Below are 13656 nucleotides of genomic sequence, written 5' to 3' on the forward strand. Positions count from 1 at the left end.
GTAAAGGCCTTGTCTTTTTTCATATCCATCCTGTGCATAAACTCCAAAAATTATGTGTTTGTAGAGCAAATCAATCTGCAGATTTAGTTTTTCTGTACAAAATTTAGAAATTTTCTTCCACATTTTTCTGCTGTAACTACAATACCAAAAAAATGTGGTACTGTTTCTGGCTGTTCAGAGCAAAAAGAACATCTTACATCTATATCACGTTTGAACTTCGTCATATGATGTTTGACTGGATAGATTTTATGTAAGATTTTAACAGAAATTTCCCTAACTTTGTTCAACATGAATTTGTGAGGTAAAAGCCAAACCTGAGACCAGAGATATTATTAATAAAAGAGTTCCAGTAATGGATAACATCAGGTTTTGTTGTCGTTTCTCTTTGGAACAGTGCATGTATAACTCTGTTGCTATTCTTTGCCGTCCCAAAGCATATTTTGTGTCACATGGATTAACAACATGTATATCTGCTGCAAGAGAGGAGGCAGTGCACAGAGTCACAACACCAGCTGGAATGGAGCTAATGACCTTTGAAAACTCTTCAGGTGTTGAAGGGAATGGATACTTTTCACAGAATTCAGTGTCATTAATAAAATGGCCACTAGGGGTCAGAAGCTGTCAGACTAAGTCAATTTTGTTGTTAAACCAGCTATTGAGAAAGATGCTTTTATTTTTATGCAGTATATCCCCATTATTCCCGAGATAATACCGATGTGGAGAGAAATTGTGCTTGTAGGCCGTTTTCCACGACAACAAAACCTGTTTGTGATAACTGGATAATTTTAGGGGAATCTTGTTTATTTGGTAGCTACAAACCAACAGAAAAGGGAGTCCTCCAGTTTGATTAAATACAAATTTAGGGATAAAGTTATATAAAGATGCATCATTTTTAAGAAAGATTTGAACCATTTGATCTTCAGAACATTGTTTGGAATTGAAAAATCAACAAAGTCGAGGCCTCCATTTTTGTAGTTGTTAAGAATTACAGATTTTCTGATCTAGTGTGTACGGTTTTTCCACAGAAAATGAACAAGCATCTTATCAATAAATGTGACAGTTTTACAGTCCAGTGCCAGTGAGGAGGCGGCATACACAAGTCTGGAAATTCCCTCAGCTTTTGACAGAAGAGTTCACCTTTAAGTGATAAGTCTCTTTGTAGCCAAAGGTTACATTTATTCTGCACCTTTTTAATCCTTGGCTCAAAGTTGAGATGGCATCTCTCTCACTGATTTTTAGTTACAGTAATCCCTAAATAGTTAACCTTACTCTTTACTCGTATATCATCAATTGAGGTTATATCAGAATTTTTGAGAGCGAATAGCTCACACTTATTTAGGTTTAAGTCCAAACCTGATGCTTTTGAAAACATCTGGATTGCATTAATTGTAGGCTTTTGAAGTTGAAGTTCAATTCATTTTCATTTTTCATCATGTCAGAGATTTTCTGGTGCAATGCTAGCCAAGAACATTATATCTATGATTGCTCTCTCCTCATTTTTACATCTAGATTTGGCTAACTCACTTCCATATCTTCTTAAAAATCCACTGATTTCAAATTTAAGGAGTTCCCAATTTTTTCCATAATTTCCTTCCTTCAGAGCATTTAACCAATAAAACTGAATAATTCTACTAAGTTCATGTTTGACATTGTCATGCCTCAATAAAGAGCTATTCATCTTCCAATCAGAGAATTGCTTGGTGTCAACCATTCCTGGAAGGAGATGTAAATATGTAAGGATGGCTCTATGGTCAGTTAATGGGGTGGGTAGGACATTGATTGGAATATTGTCTTTAGAAAGTGATTTAGAGAGCAGCCAGTAATCCAGGCCAGACTGTCTGGAGCCATTTTTATTACTCCAAGTATTTGGAAACTTCTCTCTCCATACATCACATAAATCATACTTGTCAATGAAAGAGTTGAAGTGAACATTTGGCTGTGAGCATTTAGCTGGAGGCCATCTATCATCACCTCATTCATGACCACATTAAAATCACCTCCTACAATGAAGTAAGCCTCAGGGAATGTCTGAGTTAGAGCTGCAAGTTTACAGTCTAATGTATGAATAAGTTTATCATTTTCTGATTTAGAATTATAACCTTACAAATGAACAATAATCATTGCTTTGCCATTCCAGTCTACTATTAAACAAATCAAATGAGCTTGACTGTCACAGAGTGCATCAATTTTCCAGGAAAACTACCCTTTAAACAAGATCCCCCAGCAGAATGTTCTGTCCATGTCATCACCACATGTCGTTTCCCATTGATTTTTCCACAAGTTTACATCTTTAATAAGTGAGTGTGATTCTTGAAAAAAAAACTAAATCAGTTTTCAGCTGTTTAACATTAAAAATAAAGCTTTACGCTTTACATTATTCCTCAGTCCCCTAGCATTGAGTGAGACAAGTGAGAAAGACATAAAAAAGAACAAATAAACAAAAAACCTTTATAACCTTCTAGCTATGTATATTCTGGCACACACACAAAAAGGAAAGGCAGCTCAGCGACACCTATAACCTGATGTTCTAGTTCATTAAATGAGATTTTCCAAAGGGATTTAAGGCAATGGGCTAGCATAGAGTGATATCACTGAAAAAAGAGGAAAAAGAAAAGAAACAAAGTTCTGTTTTGCTGCACAATTGTACAAAATGATTTAAAGTTCTACAGTCAGTCATGGCACCAGTGAAGTTTGTATCAGTCTGGGAGAATGATGTCACCTCTATGAACGCTCTGGTCCTTTATCAGTGGAACAGTGTGAGAGCCATGTAACGTCCATGTGTGCTGCTGAAAGAGTCTCTACTTCTCTGACCGTCCTCCTCCTTTCAGGGTGGCGCCTGCTGGAGACCGATGGTTGACCCCAGGTCTGAGGAAGTGTAAGTGTGTTTTAATGGATTGATGGAAACAAAGCAGCACATTCAAGCATCTTCAAAATGTCATATCTCTGAGGTCATCATCAAAGCTTTAATACTGATCACATGATCCATCAATAACTGCAGCTGTGTTGTGTTTGTTCTCTCCATCAGATTCCTGTCAACTCACAGTCGACACAAACACAGTAAACAGAAACCTCAAACTGTCTGACAACAACAGGAAGATGACACATGTGGAGAAGGAGGATCAGTCGTATCCTGATCATCCAGACAGGTTTGAATACTGGGAACAGCTGCTGTGTGGAACTGGTCTGACTGGTCGCTGTTACTGGGAGGTGGAGTGGAGTGGAGGGGTTCATATATCAGTGAGTTCCAGAGGAATCAGAAGGAAAGGAAACAGTTATGACTGTCGGTTTGGACGTAATGATCAGTCCTGGAGTCTGTACTGCTCTTATTATGATGGTTACTCTGTTATTCACAATAACAGAGAAACATCCATCAGTTCCTCCTCAGTCTCTGACAGAGTTTCAGTTTATGTGGACGTTCCTGCTGGAACTCTGTCCTTCTACAGAGTCTCCTCTGACTCTCTGATCCTCCTCCACACCTTCAACACCACATTCACTCAACCTCTCTATCCTGGATTTGGGTTCTACAGGTCCAGGTCTGGTTCCTCAGTGATTCTGTGCTGAGTTGAGTCTCCAGAGTCTCCTCTTGGTACAGAAACAGTGTTGAACAGATAGTTGAGTCTCTCCATGACTCTGTCCCTCACAAACATGTTTTCACATTCATGGATTAAATGTGTTTCTTTGTCAAATCCTTCTAAATGATTCCTTGTAAACTTGTTCCTCTTCAAAGATGGAAGTTGTGATTATTCCAGGAGCCAAATGTGGTGTTTGCGTCTTTTTCCAGTCAAATGTTGAGAGTGAAAATCAGGATGTGGTGTTCCTCTGACGCTCACTTGAACTAAAAGCATTTGAGCTGCACAAAGTGTGAAATGAGAGAGGAAGCAGTGAATCTCCAAACTGCTGACAGACTTTCACACATTATTGTCCAGTGAAAATCAACTTTTTGTGCAGCCACACTTGATCCTGATGTGAGTCTTTAAGTCCTGTTCTAGTGATGAAATGAGAACTTCCTTCATCTGTATCACTCTTTCCAAAGTATTCTGTGCTCTTCTGTCATTTATGTCTTATTGATAGATCCCTTTTTCATTTTTACATGAAATAAGTGGTTCAGTGTTTTTTCATCAGTTTTTTTTATAAGATTCTGAATTTCTGGTTTCATCAACAAATTCTACCAGATTTTATTTTTCCATCAAAGCTCCCATAACCCTAGCTATCTCTGGATAAAAATGTTTTCAGCATCAATATGATTCCAGTCGAATTTAAACCCACCAGGACTATCCAGATTACATTGAACTCTGTAAATTCAACATTTTTAGCCTATTTAATTCTATAAATGTTGTGTTTGGCCGTTAAAGGAGGTTTTCCTCACATTTTGGTGTATTTTAACCCTTCCATGGTCTAAATTCTTTGAACAGATCTTGTGCTGTAATCAATGTCTAACTTAGTTTTTATTTTCATTGCAGTGGTTGATTTTTCCTGAACAAGATCAATGATTTTAATACATCTTTCTCCAGTTTTATTTGCTCTGCCTGTGGGTTTTAAACTATTATAACTTTCTTTTTTATTCAATAAATGACTAATAACACACTTTGCTCTTCATGTTTGTTTGCTTATTTGTTGATAAGTGGAATTTAATTTTCCATGTTGAATAATCAACGTTTATCCTCTTCCACGGTGGAAATGAAAACAGAAAAAAGATCTTTTGTAAAGCAGTAAAACTGATGCTTTTATTTTTTATCTTTTTGTCTCCATTTTTAATTCTGTTTAATTAAATTTATCCCTAAAAGCAAATATAAAGAACTACAAAAACTAGAAGAAAAACTCCATATTTTTAGTGGTGAAAAGACTCAGAAACAAAACTTGTAAATAAATGATCTTCTATGTTTTAATTTCTATCTTTTCTTATGATCACAGTCAATGAGCGAGTAAAACATGAACAATCTAAAGTTCTGAACTTGGACTTCTTTCAAACTGATTTTTCTGTGAACAATCCAAATAAAGTGTGAGGTCAAAGTGTGACGGTTAGATCAACATAAACTACTAATATCCTGTTGAAGCGCTATAGAAGCGTCAGAGCAGCAGATTGTAAAGTCTGGTCCAGATAAGGAGCTCTACAGTGAGGCTGACCGTCCATCATAGCTGTCTAACCTGGACCTCACATCTCTGAAACCGTTGGAGCTCATTTTTAATCCGCTTCATCTGGAGAAACTGACCACAGATTGGACATTTTTACAACCACTTTCTCACCTCAAATCATCTGAAAACTACGTTTAGTGTCACAATAACAGCAGTATTCCCAAAATACTTGAGTTTCCTCTGAAAGTTTCCTCCTCGGTCTTTGCTGCTGCTCTAAATGCATTCTGGGATATTTGGCTCCCCAAGTTTTTTGTTGTTTTATTTTTTATGAAGCATAATTTAACAACAAATAGGCACCAACTGTGTCCTACAATTCCACTGGTCCAAGCAGAAGAGAAGCAGAAAAGAAAGAAAAATAGAATAATCAAATCAATGAACTTCTCAGGGGTCAATCAGTTTATAACATGAGAATCTGAGACAGTCTGAAGGAACTTCTATTTGACAGTTTGATTAAGGAGGAAAAGAAAAGTTTCAAACTCAGAGCAGCCTTAAAAAATCTACATTTGTGTGTCTAAAACTCACCAGTTCTCATTCTATGATTCCACATAAATTCCAGATGTTTGTTGTGCGTAAAGAGAGCAAACTTGATAGAATTGTATTCAAAGACAGGTTGAACGTTGTTTGTTAGCAACCATTCATGATTGTGTCCCTAAAGCTCCTCACAGTAGTTCAGGAGGAGAACAGATGTTCTGGAGTTTCACATCTTCTCCATCAATGTGCATGTGTTCTTCTCCACATGAAATCTCCTTCTGGAACATTCTCTACATGGAGAAACATCAGAAAGAGTTTAGAAATGAACTTCTTTCATTTCAGCTCAGAAAGGAAAAGACAAATATCTGCTTCTGACTTTGATAGAGTCAGTCTGTGGAAATGTTGGAGATCCAACTTTTCTTTGACCAGGGAGAGGAAAACATTCTTTAGTTCCTGATCATCTCACAATGTTGTTCTAACATTTAACGTGTAAAAATGTTGATCTGTCAAGAAACAGCGTGTTAGAATGAGGAGTTCAGATGAATTCTGGAACATTCCTTTGATCACTGGAACAGCTTTGATTAGCAGAGAATGTTGTTTCTATCAGCAATCTGAAGTCAGTTTAGTTTGAAAATCACTAGAACATCTTCATCCATTCAATGTGTTCCTTTCTCCATCCAATCCTTCACAAAGACACATTTCCTCCTGTACAAATCCTCCTGTTCTTCCACATTGTAGCTTTGTGTGGACTGAAGTTCTGCTTCTAAAGCATTTTCCAGTAGAAGAACAGCTGCATGTGGAAATGTGATCATTTAAAGGATGGAAATCACATGTTAAAGAGAATGAGACAAAGATGAGGCGCTAAGGTAAAGCACAGATAATGTTCCTGTTTTCTAAAGTCATTTCATGGAACCATTCATTGTTTGTAAATCAGTGACATTCAAAGCCCCTCCTCTACTCATTTTACCACATCACCTTTTAGCATCAAATCACATCACAGTCAATCTGCTGGATTTTCTTCATCCATCCATGTGAAACACATCAAGAATCTGCTGGATAAATCCATCCTGAAATCCTTCCATTTCTGTCCTCAATATTCTACCAAATATGAAAGATTCCTTTGGAAGCCGATCTTCAAGGATTTTAGATTTGATTTCCAACAATCGGAATGTTAGAAGTTTCCCTGTTGATCATATTTTACTGATAGTTTCTCCCAAATGTTTCAGCTCGTTTTTACTGGAATATTCTGAAGTAAACTTTGTGTTTTCTGGTGAATGGATCAGATCTCACATTTAGTTTCAATCAAACCCTGAGGCTTCTGGAAAATACACACAGCTTTAAAATAATGTTGGATCATCTGCTGACTGTGTCGTTATTAAATGCTTTTAGAGTTTCATTATTTTAACCCTCGTGTCGTTTTAAAGTTTGAAAATGTGGAAAATAATAAATATTTTCACAGTGAAACTTCTGATGTCCACATTTTAACATTTTTGGGAAATTTTTGAACATTTTTTGGTGGAAAAAGAAGAAATGTTTCTGAAGAACATTCACATAAAAATCAACCAAAATCCAGTAAATTCTCTGGATTTTGGTTGATTTTTATGTGAATGTTCTTAAAGAAAATATCAGAAGTTTTACTGATAAATATGGAATCACTTTAGATATTTTTAGGATTTTTTGGAAAATTTTTACTCATTTTTTTGAAAATATTTACAAGAATTTTCCTGCCAAATTAGGGGGATTTTGTTTTGTTTTTTTCAATAAAACTTTTAAGGAATTATTGGAATTTTCTTCCTGAAGGTTTTTGCACATTTCCATAAATTTGGTGAATTTTTTTGCTGAATTTCTGGATTTTTTTCCCTGTTTTTTGGTGAAGTAAATGAAGCCAACAGGAGGGTTGATATCCAGAGCTAATAATAAACAGCAGAGGACTGATGGGTCTCCTTGGTGTTTGCTCCTGTTAACATCTCATCTTCTAGTAGTTCCACACTGAAGGAATTCTGCTGGACAACACTGAGAGCATATGAATGAATTTTACATCCAAAATAATGCAGTGAATGTCAAATAAAGTGGTGCTGAAGCTTGTCAGAAGCTTTCAATGAATGTAGAAAGAGTGTAAAAGCAGCATCCTCTACCAAATGAGCACAATCCATCAATCATCATCAAAGTGTTCAAATTCCAGAGAAGACATGAACTGCAGATTGTAAATGAGTCAAAGTATCCATTTAAAATCTTTTCTAGACCATGATCACAAAGTCAAATACTAGATTGTTCTTTTGTCTTTTTGTGTCACATTTTCACAATATTTTGTCTGGTTTTTGTCTCATTTTTTGTCTTTTTTTAATCTGACTTTTGTGGTTTTGATCCTGTAGTAAAAAGCGGTCCGGCCCACTTGAGATCAAACTGGGCTAAATGTGGAACCTGAACTAAAATGAGTGTGACTCCCTGATTGAAAGCTTCTTTGAATGCTTCAAACAGTCATTCTCTGATATCAGCCCAGAAAAACGGATCAAAGTTGGTTGCAAGTCCATCTGGAGCCGCTGATTTCCCCAAAGACATTTTCATTCCAGCTCTATCAATCTCTCCAAACACGTGCTTTTAAAGTCAGTCTGAGGAAGAAATGCTTTGACTTTTGAAAGAAAAAGCTGCTGAATGTAAATGCTGATAGAATCTAAATCTTTCATCTGCTCTTTCTTCTGGATTGCTCCCAGTTTGATCATCAACATTTAGAGGCTGATTGCATTTCTCTCTAATCCACTGAAATAGGAACTGTTTTTCTCCCCATCTTCCATCCATTTAGCTCTGGATGCTAGAAATGCACCTGGTGCTTTATTCCAATCCAATTCATCTCCTTTAGATTGGAACCCAATCACTTCTTCTTTCTTCCTATCAGAGAACACATTCATTTTACAACACTCATTCATATCATTCATCAACTGTCTTTCTCATTCTTTGGCTTTCTGACACATTCTTTGACCACAATCTACTGAGTTTTCTCTCACTTTATGTTGGAAAAATTCACATTTACTTCCAGAAGAACCAACGCCATCGTCTGACTTTAACCCTCCTGTTGTCTTCATTCACCAAAAATATTGTTTCCTGCTCTGAAAAAATCCAAAAATTCAGCAAAAAATTCCGCAAAATTCTGAAAATGCGTAAAACCTTCAGAAAGAAAATTACAATAATTCCTTCAAAGTTTTATTTAAAAAAAAAATCCTGACCTGATCCATGAAAACTGTCTGAAATGAGGATCATTATGTCTCCATTTGTGCCAAATGTTTTGATGTTCTGATTGTATTTGTGCTCCACATGTTTGGTAGGGAGTCTATCCAACCATTGGTCAGGAACACAATTCACTAAAATATGATCAGTTGGTGTTTGCTTCTAAATTCTCTTCTAATAGAGTTTCTTGTTGGTGTCATTTCTCAGTCAGCGTCTTCACTTCTTTCTGCACTTTTCCCACCTGTTCTTCCAGCTCCACTCTTTTCTTCTTGTATTCGGTAACCTCCTCTCTCATCACTGCTACCAGGCTGCACTTTTCCTCCATTTTTCTGCTCAGCTCTTCCATGTGTTTTTCCTGGATATCAAACCTGTCTGTGAGCACATTGACAGCTTCTAGGATTTTCTTCCTGGTACCAATGAATAGTGGTGATCCAAACATCCACAAAGGAAGAGAAAATGAGTCTCCTTTCTGTTCAAAGTCCTACACTTCATTTATTTAGACTAAACTTCAGATGAAACAAACTCTGAGGGAGCGTTTGAAGATTTCAGGAAAGTGTTGCTGCTCAGAGCTCCATCTTACTGGAAGTCTCTCTGATCCAACTAACAAGTCAGGACTCTGTGGGATTCAATCTGGGAAAAGTCATGTTGTTGATCCACCACTAGATGGCAGCAGAGACTCACACACAAACCTCTGTCCCTGCAACCATCAATAATCAATAACAATACTGATAAATCATCAACCAGTCAACCAAGATTACCAATATTTATGGTAGTTTTGAGTCATATTTTTGTAATTTTTCATATTTGTTGCGGTTATGAGGCATATTTCGGTCATTTTTAAAAAATCTTTGTGGTAGTTTTATCTCATATTTTTGTCATTTTATACACATTTGTGATAGTTCTGTCTCATATTTTGGTCATTTTATGCAGATTTCTGGTCGCTTTATCCATTTCTTGGTCATTTTATTCCTATTTGTGATCATTTTAAAACTAATATTTAAATGAATCTGATTATTCTCCATCATTTCTAACACTGTTGGGTCTAAACCTTCATATTTCAACATGTTAGTTTCCCTCTATGATCCGGGACAAGGTACGTTTTATCCGTTTGATTCCTGGCTATAAAAGACACAAGCAGAAACAAAAAATCAAGCCGTTTTTTCGTTTTTTCGTTTTGAGCAAAAAAACAAAAAAAGCAGGAAACGGTTCGTTTTTTCGTTTTTTCGTTTTGAACAAAAAAACAAAAAAAACAGGAAACGGTTCGTTTTTTCGTTTTTTCGTTTTCACCCCCAAAATGAAAATACGACTCAATATTCCGTTTCATTGGTGGGCGGGGCTTCGGAGCCTGCCAGTGCACAATAAAGCTCCTGCCCATCACAATAAAGCTCTTGCGCTGGCATTCATAGACAGACTGACTTTCATTGTATTGCCTGCCCCCACTGCACTTCCCCTAACTCTAAATCAAAGCAAGTCGTGTACACAGTAATGACAGTCATAACCAGTGGTGTAGTCTAGTTTTATCTAGTGGGTATACTCCAACCTCATAAACCAAAGCCAGGTCAGGTCAACGCTGCTCGGGGTGCTGCGCAGCGAGAAATACGGCCGCCGTCTTGGTTCGGTCAGCCGCTCCACTCAGTGCTGTTTGACAGCGCATTTAATCCATCTTAACTCTGAATATTAAAATGATTTTCACGCGTTTTTTTTATTTTTTTGCGACAAACGTCATCCATGAAGCTATGATCAGTGGTGTAGTCTACGTGATACGCAGGTATACACCCCACCACTAGAAAATTTTCCAAATTTCTGTATACCCACTTAAAAATGCGCAAAGATACGTATACCCAGGAGTGTAAACACGCAGGTATACGCCTTATACCCACTAGAAAACTTCCCGAATTTCCATATAACCACTTAAAAATGCGCAAACACATGTATTAGTATGTTTTTTTGACATAACATTCACTTTTCTCTGTGTCAGGAAGCGGTGAAGCTGTTTGGGACAGGGGAAGGTGTCTGGCTGAGAACAGGGCTCACTAAAGGCCGACCGCGGTCCGGATCCGGACCCAGACGCCGTCTATACGGGTGTAAATTTGACAGGTCGCTTCTATTTTACCGGTGCAGCTTTCCAGTGTTTAGCATTGGTCTATCGGCTCAGAAACGCACAGACCAATTATGTACGAGTTCAGGCATCCCACGTGACGCTACTCAGCCAATGACGTCGCTGAATGACATCACAGCTCTGCCTTCAAAAAGCAGCTGAGAGATGAGGGACAGAGAGGACAGTAGTGATGGAAGTTCAGCTCTTTTTTAGAGAGCTTTTGGCACTGCTTCCAAAGAAAAGCCGGTTCTTTCGGCTCCCAAACGGCTCCTAATTTATTATTCTTTGTAGCCTCATGTTTTTGCCTAACCAGGCAAATATGAATCATTTGTGTTTTGACAAACTCTTTTTCATTCAGTGTTTTTATGAGAAGCCTTATAATTGACTCATTTTGTACATTTGCTCTGTTACAAAAACAGGTATTCTTGCTTTTGTTTATTATTTCAACCAAACTTTTTTGCACAAAAAATAAATGAACAAAACTCTGCACATGAACCCACAGAACCAGAACAGAACCAGAACCAGACTCAGTATTCAAACAGTATAAATGTCCTCAGAGCAGGCTGACATTCAGAAAAATCAGATGGCTGAGCTTGGATGGGCTGATACATTTCTTCTTTCAGTGAATATCTGCCGTGTTTTTGAGAAGATTCTCTCAGATGGAAGAAGTTGTCTCTCCTCCATCACCTTCACCAGGTGGGGCAGACTGAGGCCTTGTCCTGCTCCAGCTCAGTGGGTCGTCTGCTGGTTGGATGAGGCTTCTTCTAGATATGATCCTCCATTACCACATCAGCTGTAGGATTTCTCCTGAATCATCTCCTGTAGCTCTTCCATCAAAGAGCCTCCACACAGCAGAAGTTTGAGGTTCCTCCTCCACTTGGTCCTCTAATGGTGGAGGTGTCAGACTGCTGCTGCTGCTCATATTCTCTGAAGTGTCTCATCAACAGCTCTGTTGTCACTGAAGGCAAGCTTCTTTAATCTAGGATCCAGCAACGTGTTTTCTGCTAGGACAGTGTTAAACTCCATACTCCATTAAATACGTTAGGAGTCGGCTCTTCAGATTCACTACAAAGCATCGACTCTGAGAGTCGTATCTTTTGTGCCTTATACATCTCTAGAGGACAGACTGTGGTCACATGCTGACCATGTTTGGCTCAGCAAACAGCTGTAAGGCAGCTTTCTCAACTATGAACATAATCAAAATATGTTTTGAGAACGGCTCAAACAAGCAGCAGCTCAGTTCTCCCATTAAGCTGCAGAGATATTAGGGGAGTGATATGAGACAGACAAAAATGTAAAAGTGTTCAAATGTTTACATTTATGAGATTTAATTATTGTTAAAGATGTATAGAAGTTGATCCAGGTTGTTCAGTCATGCTTTTTAAGTTCTGCACTTTATTTTAAGATATACAGTTATATATAAGTTATTTATTAATAAATGTCGAAATGTTTTTGAACCGTACTGAATTTATTTGACGGTCAGTTTTTGATTACAGGCAGACTCTAATAAAACTACCAGGTTACATCAGCATATATCACAGTAACTCAAGTTAGACATTATGATGTTCTGGACCTTTGCTGACTGGACCTCTCTGAATTTTAGCTGAATACCCCTGGCTTAGAAGAAGAGGGACATGAGTGTAGAACTTCTAATGACCCAACATCAGTCAGTGGAGAAAAATAAGAAAAAGAAAGCAAAGCTAAATGAAACTATTTCAGTGTTTTAATAAGTCTGTTGCTTGTCCTGTGAATACTGCCACTTTAGGGAACACTACAGCTGGAGATAAGGTTAACGTTTAGGAAAGGGAGCCTGATGAAGAGGAAACATCAAAACATCAGCTCTACCTGATGAAGAGGAAACATCAGGTCTACCTGATGAAGAGGAAACATCAGGTCTACCTGATGGCAGGAGGAGGAGCTGCTGACGCTATAATGTCTATAAGTATCTGATTGGTAGTTTGAAATAAAGGAGCTGCTGTGTGTGTGTGTGTGTGTGTGTGTGTGTGTGTGTGTGTGTGTGTGTGTGTGTGTGTGTGTGTGTGTGCGCGCGCATGGACATGTGAGTGCACGCGCACATATATGAGAACCTGACCTGGCTTTGGTTTATGAGGTTGGAGTATACCCAGTAGAAAAAATAGACTACACCACTGGTTATGACTGTCATTACTGTGTACACGACTTGCTTTGATTTAGAGTTAGGGGAAGTGCAGTGGGGGCAGGCAATACAATGAAAGTCAGTCTGTCTATGAATGCCAGCGCAAGAGCTTTATTGTGATGGGCAGGAGCTTTACTGTGCACTGGCAGGCTCCGAAGCCCCGCCCACCAATGAAACGGAATATTGAGTCGTATTTTCATTTTGGGGGTGAAAACGAAAAAACGAAAAAACGAACCGTTTCCTGTTTTTTTTGTTTTTTTGTTCAAAACGAAAAAACGAAAAAACGACCCGTTTCCTGTTTTTTGCTTTTTGCTCAAAACGAAAAAATGAAAAAACGACTTGATTTTTTGTTTCTGCTTGTGTCTTTTATAGCCAGGAAACAAACGGATAAAACGTACCTTGTCCACTCACAAAGCTCAAGGAGCATTTATTAGATCTCGTGCAAAGTGGATAGAAGAAGGTGAGAAGAATTCAGCTTATTTCTGTGGATTAGAAAAAAACAGGCAGGAAAAAAACAATGTGAAATCTTTGTTAATCAACAACAAAGAAATTAGTGATAATAAATTAATATCAATTG

At 37.8% G+C, this 13656-nt stretch overlaps 3 protein-coding genes across 6 annotated transcripts in view; 2 read left to right on the forward strand and 1 right to left on the reverse strand.

Annotated features, from left to right (window-relative positions):
* LOC127531861 (NACHT, LRR and PYD domains-containing protein 3-like) overlaps positions 1-4584 on the forward strand; it is a 38008-nt gene extending 33424 nt beyond the window's left edge. For all 3 annotated transcript variants that reach the window (XM_051942095.1, XM_051942093.1, XM_051942094.1), the window contains 2 exons: positions 2829-2875; positions 3026-4584. In XM_051942095.1, the coding sequence (XP_051798055.1) occupies positions 2829-2875; positions 3026-3561 (583 nt within the window). In that variant the 3' untranslated portion in view covers positions 3562-4584. The remainder of the gene's footprint in view (positions 1-2828; positions 2876-3025) is intronic.
* The window catches only part of LOC127531863 (zinc finger protein 665-like), a 149680-nt gene that overhangs the window by 103716 nt on the left and 32308 nt on the right, over positions 1-13656 (forward strand). The gene's annotated exons all lie outside the window — the stretch shown is intronic.
* The window catches only part of LOC127531862 (NACHT, LRR and PYD domains-containing protein 3-like), a 116636-nt gene that overhangs the window by 53248 nt on the left and 49732 nt on the right, over positions 1-13656 (reverse strand). The window lies entirely within an intron of this gene.

The sequence above is a fragment of the Acanthochromis polyacanthus genome, chromosome 22 (assembly GCF_021347895.1).
Source record: "Acanthochromis polyacanthus isolate Apoly-LR-REF ecotype Palm Island chromosome 22, KAUST_Apoly_ChrSc, whole genome shotgun sequence".
NCBI lineage: Eukaryota > Metazoa > Chordata > Actinopteri > Pomacentridae > Acanthochromis > Acanthochromis polyacanthus.